Source organism: Pelecanus crispus, chromosome 7, assembly GCF_030463565.1.
Source record: "Pelecanus crispus isolate bPelCri1 chromosome 7, bPelCri1.pri, whole genome shotgun sequence".
Lineage (NCBI taxonomy): Eukaryota > Metazoa > Chordata > Aves > Pelecaniformes > Pelecanidae > Pelecanus > Pelecanus crispus.
This window is the reverse complement of record NC_134649.1, coordinates 12,549,886-12,561,028: the sequence shown is the minus strand read 5'-3', so window position 1 is coordinate 12,561,028 and position 11,143 is coordinate 12,549,886. Positions and strand designations below refer to the sequence as shown.

Genomic DNA, 11,143 nt, shown 5'->3' with positions numbered 1-11,143 from the left:
GCTGGTGCTGGCCGCGCCGCCGGCTCCCTGGCACAGCTTATTTGCCTCACGCGGTGCCGCTGAGCGCTTTACGTGCGCTGCCTTTACCGCAAGCAAATAATACTGTAGCAGCAGTTTTTAAAGGCCTAAACTGTAAAATAAACACGGGCCTTGCAAAGCGCTGGCTTTCTGCAGATTTTTACACGCTAATTTCTGCTGCCGCCTTCAGCTGAGGCAAAAACCCCGGACAGACCAGCTTTGCCTCTGCAATCTGCGCACGGCCTGTGGTTCTTCCAGACTCCCAGATGCATTTGCAGTATTTACTGGCTCTCCAGATTTTTCGGTTGTTGGTCCTTTCATGTTGTTACAGTTTCTGGTGGTCTGTCTTCTTTTTTTTTTTTTTTTTTTTTCCCCTCTGGCTACTGCTAAGTCTTTTGAAAACCCTATTTCTATTCTCCTAACCATACTAATCGGGAAAAAGAAGTTTTACCTCAGAAAGACACAGAAATCCACAATGAAATCTCAATGTTACAATGCTTTTGTTGGTCCAAGCGCTTAAAAGCGTCATGAGTTGAATATTGGGGGCTTTAGGATACACACCAAAATAGACGATAACAATGAGCAAGGGAGCTTGTAAACGCGTTGGAAAGGCCCAGTTCCTCAAAGTAACTGCAGCCATAAATCTTGCGGGGCGAGCGGGAGCTGCGAGACGGCTTGTTTGAGGGAAGCTGGCGGAACCACACACCAGAAGTAACACAAGGGGAAAAAATAAATAATAGTGTAGGGGAAAGCATTGCCAGTTTACTTAAGTGTTTCCATTACACGTTCATTTTGCCAGAGCACGGGCACGGGCCTAACGCAGGGCGCCGAGCACGGCTCCAACCCCGAGGCGCCCGCCGGGCAGCCTGCGCCTGGCCCCGCGCACCCCACCGGGCAGTTTTTAGTTTCCCTGTCGCCAGCTAAATTCTGACAGGAATGACGGAAAAACACATTTCCTTCACAGGCCGCAGCAGCTTTTCTGTCGCGTCCGGGCGGTGGTGGGCGAGGAGCTGAGCGCAGAGCGGCCCCGGCGCTGCGCCTGGACGGGCCCGGGGGCTGAGCGCCGTCGCCTCAGGGGTGCCCGGCGGCCGGGGCCGGGGCGGGGAGGAGAGGAGGCCGGGCTGCCAGCTCCGCCGCCCGGAAGGACGGTGTCTGCCTGTCCCGTGACCGCGGTCCAGCCGGAGCCCCCGCGCCGCGCCGCTGCCCGCCTCAGCCAGGGGCCGGCGGGGGGAGCCGCCATGGCGGCAGACGCCCCCGGCACCCTGCCGGTTCAGCTGGTGGAGCAGCCCAGGTGGGTGGGTGGGCGGGCGGGAGGATGGGTCGCTCCCCCCGGCCCCGCAGCGGGAGGCCGCGCCCGCCGCCAGGACGCGGAAGCCCGCCGCCGTTTCTGCAGGAGCGGGCGGGCGGACAGGTGGGGCGGGCTGTCTCCATGCCCCCGGTCTGAGGTGTCAGGGGGTTTTGGCTTGCGATGCTTTGGTTCGTCTCAACACAGACAGCGCGACACTTGCATTGTGCGTGGCGCCGGGAGCACCCTTGCCGCAGCCACGTTGGCCTGGGCGTGCTTCCATTTCCCCGCCGGCAAAGCGGGCCTGGGCTCGCCGGGAGGCCCGGCTCCTTGCTGCTGCCGCGGGGCTGCTCGCCGGGCACCGGCCCCTCCTGCCCCTTCTCTGCCAAACACAACCCCCTGCAGCCCAGGCGTCCCTGCAGCCCAGGCGTCCCTGCTGCCTCTGGCACCGTGCCGCTGTGGCTGGAGGGGGAATCATTCATTCATCTTTCCTCCTAACACTCTTATTTTTTCAGAATTTGGGGGATACTGATTATCCTCTCGACCTTTTGGCCATAAAAGAAATGCCCATGCGATTGCCTGGAACAGCGTAGGCCTGGCTCTGCGTTGGCGTGCCTGCGGCACACGCCAGCGCGTGCTCTTTCCCCACGGAGTTTCGCTCGGTGTGTGGAAGTAGAATGCACAAAACAGTTCAAACGAACCTTTTTACCTGTGTTAGCACTGGAGAAGGGTAACTTTTTAAAACTCTTGTTACTTGCATATGGTTGCACTGTGTTTCAGTGTAAGTCGCGTGGAAAGGACGAGGCCAGCCTTTCCAGACTTGGTTGTGTGAAGTTGTGAGGGATGCCTTTGCTTAACACTTCTGACAATCGTCTTTGATGTAGGTGCTTAAAATGCGGCATGGGTGTTGCAACATCAAGGCCAAAGCCTGTAAATAGCCTTTCATCAGGCCTGCTTGTAAAACCAACATTAAAAAAAGAGATCAATCAGCACTTAGATAAACATGCCCCCATGACTGCTCTGTTTGTTCTTGGTCTCTTGGTACCAGCACCACTATAAAAATATCTGTGAAACAAAGAAGCATTCTAAATACTGACACAAAAAGGAATAAAGTTAACACCTAGAATTCTGCCAACAGTTTCCCCCATGGACTATAATGTTATTAATGTGATCTAGAAAAGGCATTGTACAATGAAACGGCAGAAATTGCTTCAGCTAATTGGAAGAGTGATAAACTAGTCAATACTCGGGGACGTTGTAAGAAGGGGAAATTATAGAGGGACCTAATACAGCTTTGTTACTGGGCTCCAAGATGGAAAAGTACTGAAAGATCTGGTAAAAAAAAATCACAACAAGTAATATTCTGTAGCTTTCCATCTAAAGAAATCTTACAAAACATTTGAATATATGTAGTTGGATGGTAACACAGCTTTTACAAAGAAGTACAAACTAAATAATTGACTGTGAAATTTTGTAACATGTGTTTCTCATTGCTATCTTCTTACGCTTTGCATTAACTAGGCTTCCTGTTCTAGTTTTAGACTAAATGTAGAAACCTTAGCAGGGTTCTTGTTACTGGATTTTTGTTAGTAGACTAAAACCAAAACAACAACAACAACAAAAATTGATTGGCTACATGCTTTAAAGCCAAGAGGGTATGCTGGTGAAATATTGAAAGTCCCATTTCAAAGATTATTTTTCTTGTATTCTTACTGCTGTTTCATCATTTTAGTGTGTTGCTTACATTAATGAAAGTTCATGGGTTAGTGTGCAACCTAAATTGCTTAAAGGTAGTTTTGAGGTGAATTGCTATCAAATTTCTTATGCTTCACTAAGATAATGGCTTAGTCTCTTCTCAGTCTTTGTTTATCCCCTGTTCCTGCATGACATGCTAAAGCATCCCAACTTTGCAAACACAGAGTGGAAGCTAGATACCTTTACAGTCTTAGGAAATAAAGTGATATGCCATATTCTTCTTTGTGTTGGAACTTTCAGTGGCACATCTAGCACCTCCAAATGGGAAACCTGAAGAACTTTCTGGGAACTGTTGCTGTAAACCTGTAGAGTAAATACTGTCTAAGTAGGTCACAGGGATAATCTGAGGTTTGGAATTTTAGTTCTCTTTATACACATTTGTACAGAAATGGGGTAGTGTCTAATATGGAAATTGATAAAAGTCAAAACCTAGAAGAAAATTAATTTGCTCAGGCCTGGTGCGGTCAGATCTGATTTTGAAGGGAGTGCCTCTGTGTGTATGTAAGCAGCTTAACGTTGCTCCTGATGTAACAGGGAAAACTCCACATACTTCAAAAAGTGGAATCGAATTTACTTTAAGAAACATTGATATGTCCTACCTTGTATGCAAATACAGTCCTTCTAAATGTTTCTAACCTGCCTTTCAGATTGCAGAAGCTGAAGGAGATGTTTATATCAAAATTTGGATCGGTTCCCAAGTTTTATGTTCGTGCACCAGGGCGAGTCAACTTAATAGGTAAAAGAGAAAATTAATCTGTTATTTTATTTTATCTGCCATCATGGAAGCCTAGTAGTTTAAAACATAGAATCAAAATAATGTTGGTCTTAATTTTATTTTTTTCAGATAAGTTGCTTGTGATAAATGGAAAAGAAAATATAATACTTTACTAGTTTTTACTACACCTTGTTATAAACAACCACACACTCAAATACCGGTTTTGGAAAAAGCATTTATAGGCAGTAGTGATGGTTTTGAAAATTGGAGTAACTTGCCAGCTTATGGTTGGATACCATTTTTTTGAAAGGCTTTGGAAATCTAATCTAAAGTAGTTGATGAACAGTGCATCCACAAATGAAATTAGTATTTTTTTTCTCCTCCATTATAATTTAAGTTACCAAATATAGCCAGCCACACAGCAAGGCATATGATAAAGCATGAAATGATTCTACCATCATCTCCTCCTCTTTACTGTTCCATAGAGGTGTGTTCACAGAACTTAGAACAGTTGGTTGTGATTCAGTGGCAGACTGGAGACACAATTATTTCGTATTTAGGACTGACTTGTATTTCTGTGGCAGCCTTATTTTTGAGATTTCTCTATCCATGTTAGGATTGTGTTCTCCCTAGAGCTCAATTTCTTGTATATTCATAAAATAACCCTACGCATTTGAAGACATTGTAAGTAAAAGGATCCTGCAAAACAGAGCTTTAAAAATTTAGTCCATTGTGCAATTAATGATAATTTTTGTCTCAATGTTGTGTGAACATATCATATAGATTAAATAGACAGCGTACGCTAACTGGGAATTCTTCCCAAGGGAGAGGATGATTACTACGTACATTTTCTATTTGAATGTTACTCTATGTGTTGTATGTAACTGTATTAATGATTATTTAAATATAATTATCTTCTTGGAAAAAGGTCCAGAAATTTTATGAAAAAAAAAATGTACAATGTCCACCACAAGCTTTATCTCGTGGCTGTGAATCACCCACATGAGCAGAGGAAGTCACGTAATGGGGAGTCATGTGGTGCCTTTCTCTCTTCCAGTCATCAGTTAAATGTGATTGATTTGACTTAATTTTTTGTACTGTTGCAATAGTGTACAGATAATGTGGCTGCTCTCGTTGCTGGACAATATAATCTACATAGTGGGGTTTTTTATTTTTATAAGCCAATGTTAAAACATGAAGATCTATAAACAGAGGCAATAGATAAAATCACTAAAGAAAGAACAAAATTTTTGTGCAGTAATATGAAATGGAGAAAATGCACCCCAAATTTTAAATAAGAGTTGAGGCTGTACTGAGAAATTGTCCCATACAGTAAACAACACTGAACCCCTGTAGAAGCCCTGTTACTGCTGTTCTAGAAAGAATTATTCCAAAATATTTTAATTGTCTGTTTCTTTGGTAGGAGAACATATAGACTACTGTGGTTATGCTGTGCTCCCTATGGCTATAGAACAAGATATACTGATTGCAGTAGAACCTGTAAAAACTCAAGTTGTGCGACTGGCAAATACCAATTCTCTGTACTTGTAAGTAATTATTCTGTTTATTCACTCATTTTTATGAACCTCTTTATGCAATTGCAATACAGATTAACTTTTCAGAGATCTGACAACCTTCCATTGCAATATAGAGTTTAATTGTGTAAAATGAATTATATAAGCAGGTAGAATCCCATTGACTCTATGCTGTGCATAGTAGTTTAGAGCAATAGGTTCGCTGCTTCTGTCTCTCATCTGTTTGTTCAGATTTCTCTTGTGAGGCCTCTGATTTTTCAATCTCTCTAAAAATGCAATCCTCTCTTCCCTTCTTTTAGCTCATCTTTCTTGAGGTAATCCCCATAATTGGCAGCAGTTCAGTTTCTCCTGGAGAAGGGAGTGAGATGTTTTGTAATCAATTACTGCATATGTAAGCTAACAACCCTGCTCTGGAGTACCCAGGGCTGTGTTTTCACAACACAATGGCTTTAGCAACAATCCTGGCTGAAAGAATCTGTATTCCGTCTCTTCCACTTCCTCCACAGCTGCTTGTTCACAGAATCATAGACTAATTTAGGTTGGAAGGGACCTTTGGAGGTCCCTTGCAACCATCTTGATAGCTTTGTGCTGGACTCCCTGCAGTTTTGCCAATGTCTGTCTTGTGTTGGGAAACCCCAAAACTGGATGCAGTGTTCCGGCTATGGTCTCACAAGTGCTGAACGTAGGGAAATAATCCTTCCATTCTTTTCAACTTCAGCCACATTTTTTAGCCTCCTTCCTTGTAACAGACTGGTATTTGTGTGGTTGCATGGCAGTTCAGATCAGGTCACTCATCCACATGAACTTTTGTGGGCATTTTGCAAAAATCAGAACCAGCACAAGCTTAGTTTAAGCGCCATTTTTATTTAGCCATTGGTTTAAGGTAATGGTAGATTACTTCCTGAAAACACAGTGTATGGCAGCACAGGGACAGGAACATACTGCCAAAAGTGGGAACTATTTAAGCACATATTCCTGCTTAAAGCTCAGTTTGTTATAAAACCATGTTCTGAGCTGCTGCCTGCAACTAAGGCAGTTGAAAGGAATTTTTACTTCAATGGTAAGTATAAATACTCAAATGTTTTTCACTCATGTTGTGTAGTATGTTTTCACATTATAGCTGGGCTGAATTAAGGGTTTGCCACCACCAAAAGGCGATGGCTTGCTTCTTTTACCCCTAGTCTCCCTGTCCCTGCTTCTAACATCGATCCATCCTCTGCCTTTTATCAGGTGTAGTACTTGTCTGATCTTAAGGTAAAGTGCACTATCCACCCATTTTTTCCCTGGTTAATTTTCTGTAATTTTAGTGAATTGAATTGCCATGCACTCAGCACTAAAGCTGACTTGGGGTAAACAGTGGGAACATGCAGTGGTTAGCAGGGGGAAAGGAAATGGAAGACGTGAGTGGGACCTTTCCCTTTCTTCAATAGCAATCTACAACAGGGCTTAAGCTGTATTACAAAACCATTCTGCAAGAGGTGATAGTTCCAGAATTACAATAGCTTTGGTTAGGAAAAGTTGTTATAATGGATACTAAATAAAGCAGTAACCAAAAGGTAAACATTTGTACTTGGTCTTTAAGCTTTGGCATATTATGTCACAATTGAAATGGCCTTCTCTTAAGGTACATACAGTTCCTACCAAATCTAGAGTTACAGCCTGTGAATTCAAATTGCATACACAGCCACTATATTTTTACATCTGCCCTGGTTTCAGTTTGAAATCATATGTTTTAAACTATAAACAAAGAAGAGGTCTCAGAATACAGCATTAAGCATCTCTGTTTTGTTGAGACGCTGTTGCTTAAAAACAAAGCTAAAACATGCCCATAATTTCATAACAAAGAAATATTTTTCAACACTTTGAATGTTACACCACATAACAAAACTGTTGACAGTATATCTTTTTTTCTCAGCCTGTTACACTGGTAGATTTATGCCTGTGGTGAATGCATATATATAGGCCTTTGGCAAACAAGGATTAACCATAAGCCTCCGTAGAATCACTATTTTGTATTTCATTCTTGTTTTGTGAACTGGTAAAATGTGTAACAGTTCTGTAGCCCTCTTCCACCCTGATAGTTCATGTTAACTTTTACGAAAAACAGGACAGAGAACAGGTTGCAAGAAAAACCACCGATGTGTTTTTTGTCATAAATAATCCCAACTGATCAGATACCTTTTACGTTATTAGGGCTAAAACAGGATTCAAAAGTTACAGTCTTTTGAAGTGTCCAATACCTCCCCTTCACATAACATCTTTGTAATTGAGAAGTATGTATACAGAGAATATCTGACATGATACTTCTCAAAATGCCTTCAGAAATACCAGAGGATGATAATTATCAATCAGTTTCCATCTTGTAGCAAAACCTGAAAAACTTTTTTTAAAAAAATCAGATTTTTTTTTTTTTTTTTACAGAGGACTCAGATAAACTGATTGACAAGACAATGAGGTTCTGTGAGAAAGAGCCAAATTGGTCTCCCGAAAATAAGGATTAATTACTACTATTCAAGCAGTGAAAAACACCTCAGCCACATGGGGTTTTTTTTTCACACAAAAAACTCACCTCTTCCAGTTACACAGAAGAATTGGAATGCTTATATCTAGCCTTGGAGAAAGGGCAAGCTTTCCCAAGAATCCTTTAAAACAGAAAGGCTGGAACAGACAATATCGGAGTATTTTTACTTTATGGGTATGTTTTTCCCAATTTTTTATTTTATTTTATTATGAAGTTCTTACATCAAACTGCCTGCCTTCCAGAAGGCGGATCAAAGGCATGACTGAAGATTTACTGATTTAAGATAAAGCTTGGGCATTTAGGAATTGTTTTTTATAACAAATTGAATGTGACAACAAGAAAATAGACTTAAGGATTCTGGGGATCTTGACAGTCCCACATTCCATGTTTGCGTGAATTATGTCCATATGAAACCTGCCAAAATCAAAGCCAATTTTGCTTTCATTTTCTATGTGAGAAGATTGCAGAAATGAGCAAAATGCATTTTAAGAAGTCATTATTTTAATTTATCTTGAGAACCAGCAAATATAATCATAGCATATGTCTTCTTGTTCATTGAAGTTTTACTTTGTCTGATTGTATAAAAAGAATTACAAAGATAAAGTATTTTAGAACTCTTTTTTGAGGGAAAGAGGACTTCAAATTTGCTTTTTGTTAGTCACTTTTACGCATTGATTTCCATCAACCTTGCTTTTTTACAATAAGAATTTAGGATTATTGTAGCAAACAAGCATGAGCAAACACAGGATTTTTTAAAATCTTCATTACTTTTGACAAGTATTTTCTATTTTACAAGTATTTCCGTTTTTTTTATTATATTCAAAAGCCATAAGCAAAACGATGTTGTTTATTCTCTGGGAGATTGTTCTAAATACACTTGAATCTCAGATGGGAAGAATTTACAGCTATTCTCAAACTTTCCTTGTATTGTAATCTCAATACTCCCTTTCAGAGCTGTTGTGTTGCTCTACAAACCCCAGTGATCTCTGACACTTTGTAGAATTCTTTGTTGCTGCATTGTTGGTGAAGTCCTGTAAGTGGCACTATTTTGAACAGTTGAGATTGAAAGACAGCAACTTTTATGTTAAACTGTACACCAATCTCTGATATTTCTGCACTGTATTGAATGTTGGAATTGAATGTATAACTGACAAAATGGTGATTCTAAGTTGATACTTAAAGCCTAGGATCTGTCATGTAACATTGAGCTAGGAATAGGTTGTAGACTGGTAATACAAGTGGTGCAGCTCACTATAGCATTAGACCATATGAAGAGGAGGCAGGATTGTGGGTCCGTTTTTACACTGGTTGTCAGATTTGGGGGTTACATAACACAAAAATTGCAGCCTTTAATTGCACCAGAATAAAGGGAAGTTTTCAACCATCATTTGAAGACAATTATTTATCATTCTAAAGATGCTTTATATTAGGGTAGCTGTTTCTCCATAGGTAGCAGAATACTTTACCGATAAAAACACCTTCACGCTGGTATCCATTATTAGTGATATTATTTTGGATAAAAATAAAAACACCACATCACTAACCTACATAGTTTACAGATACAGAGCGGGACTAATGTAAGAACAAAAAATTCCATCCTCTTAGGAGTTGCAGACTGTCTCCTGCTGTATAATTTCTTGAAAGTGTTTTTATTCCCATTAAACCTAAATATTTCCAGGGAATTCAGCTGCCCCTGTTCATATTGTTTGGCAGACCTTACCTTGTAAAGCACAGCTTAGCCTGCAACTTTTGACTATATTTTGTTAGCTTTCCTTGACATTCTCAATGTCTTTCCTCTCTCTGTGTTGGGCATCTGCTGTAATGACATCAGGTAGATATAGTTATTGGGCATTCAACAGTGTAGACTTCTAAACAATCTGCACATCTTGGTGATTAATGCATGCACCTCTGAGGCCTCTGTGTGTGACTCCGTGTCTGTTTTGACAGCACCTATCTGTAGCATTAGTTTCTTTAGGAACATTCAGGCTTACTATTTTTATTATTTTGAAATGAAGATGGAGTAGGAAAACCATTAGCAGAATTATTCTGGAGGAAACAGATAAACTGTTTTAAACTAAGTTATTTTAATTATATCTTGTAAGGTACATAATATAATTTTGCAGCATTAGGCCTATTTTAGTGAAGTGCCATTCAGAGCAAAGGTAATGAAGATGAATTCCTGAGCAGGGATTACCAGAGAGACTGAAGTGTATTTATCTGTATTCTAGGTCTGACAGATACAATTATTTAGATTTTCACTTCTCTAAGAGATCAGGAGAACATACACGTATGTGATGGAAGGCATGCTGCCTTAATTAAGGATACCAAAGGCAGTTTACTTTCTGAATTTATTAAATAAATTCAGAATTTAAGCAAAAATTCTTATGCTTCCATCCAAAATATCCTTATAGAATTGATTAATAAAGAAGATATGTACAAAACACACCGAAAAACATTGCACTGAAAAAAATCAACATCAAAATGTTTTTGTTCATCAGCAGGTGGCAGTAATAAGCCATGCTTTTTCAAACTCAATTTACTGACAAGTTAAAGCCTCAAGGTTTTTCTGTTTTTGCAGGGATTTCAGTACTAGTGTTAATAACATTCAGATTAACAAAACCAAACCTCAGTGGCATAACTACTTCCTGTGTGGACTGAAGGGTATTCAGGTAAGCCAAATCTATTTAACTTATGAAATTAATGTAGAAGTAAAATACGACAAGCATATCTATTCATCCTCACAATACTGCCCTTCGCTCTATAGCTTTTCTTGACATGCAGTTAAGTATTTTTACATTAAAATTTGAAGAGGAGATATGAGTGGGTTTGTTTTAAAATATTTGCAGAACACTGTTTTTGTTTTTATTACATAAATTAGAATAGCAAATAATTACTTATTTAGTAAAGTCATGATCAAACTCATTGTCAAGATGACATTTCTGTATTTTGAAGTTAAAAATAATGCTTTCCAATGGAATCATCTAATTAAAATTTGCTTTTAAAAAGATTCAGAGGCCTGTCTGTCAGGACACAGAGATCATATTTTAGTCCTTTTCTTCCTATGGAAACATTTTAAAAAACATGAATTTCCATTAATGTTGGAAATCTACAACTTGTGCACAGCAACTGAGTGAAGCTGACTCATGCAGTAGGCAAAAGAAAATGTAAAAACTAAGTAAACAGCATACAGAAGAAATATTCCAGTAAGAACCATTACTTATCTAGATTTTGAGTGTGTAGAATTTGAATGGGATTTTCAATATTTCCTGAGTTAAGAGTGCAGCTATGCAGGAAACGGCACACTTACGGTAAAG

The 11,143-nt window shown here is 40.0% G+C and overlaps 1 protein-coding gene across 1 annotated transcript in view; it reads left to right on the top strand.

Annotated features, from left to right (window-relative positions):
* The first annotated feature begins 1,256 nt into the window (after positions 1-1,256).
* The window catches only part of GALK2 (galactokinase 2), a 48,956-nt gene continuing 39,069 nt past the window's right edge, over positions 1,257-11,143 (top strand). The window contains exons 1-4 of the mRNA XM_075714344.1: positions 1,257-1,309; positions 3,706-3,794; positions 5,197-5,320; positions 10,408-10,498. Of these exons, the coding sequence (XP_075570459.1) occupies positions 1,257-1,309; positions 3,706-3,794; positions 5,197-5,320; positions 10,408-10,498 (357 nt within the window). The remainder of the gene's footprint in view (positions 1,310-3,705; positions 3,795-5,196; positions 5,321-10,407; positions 10,499-11,143) is intronic.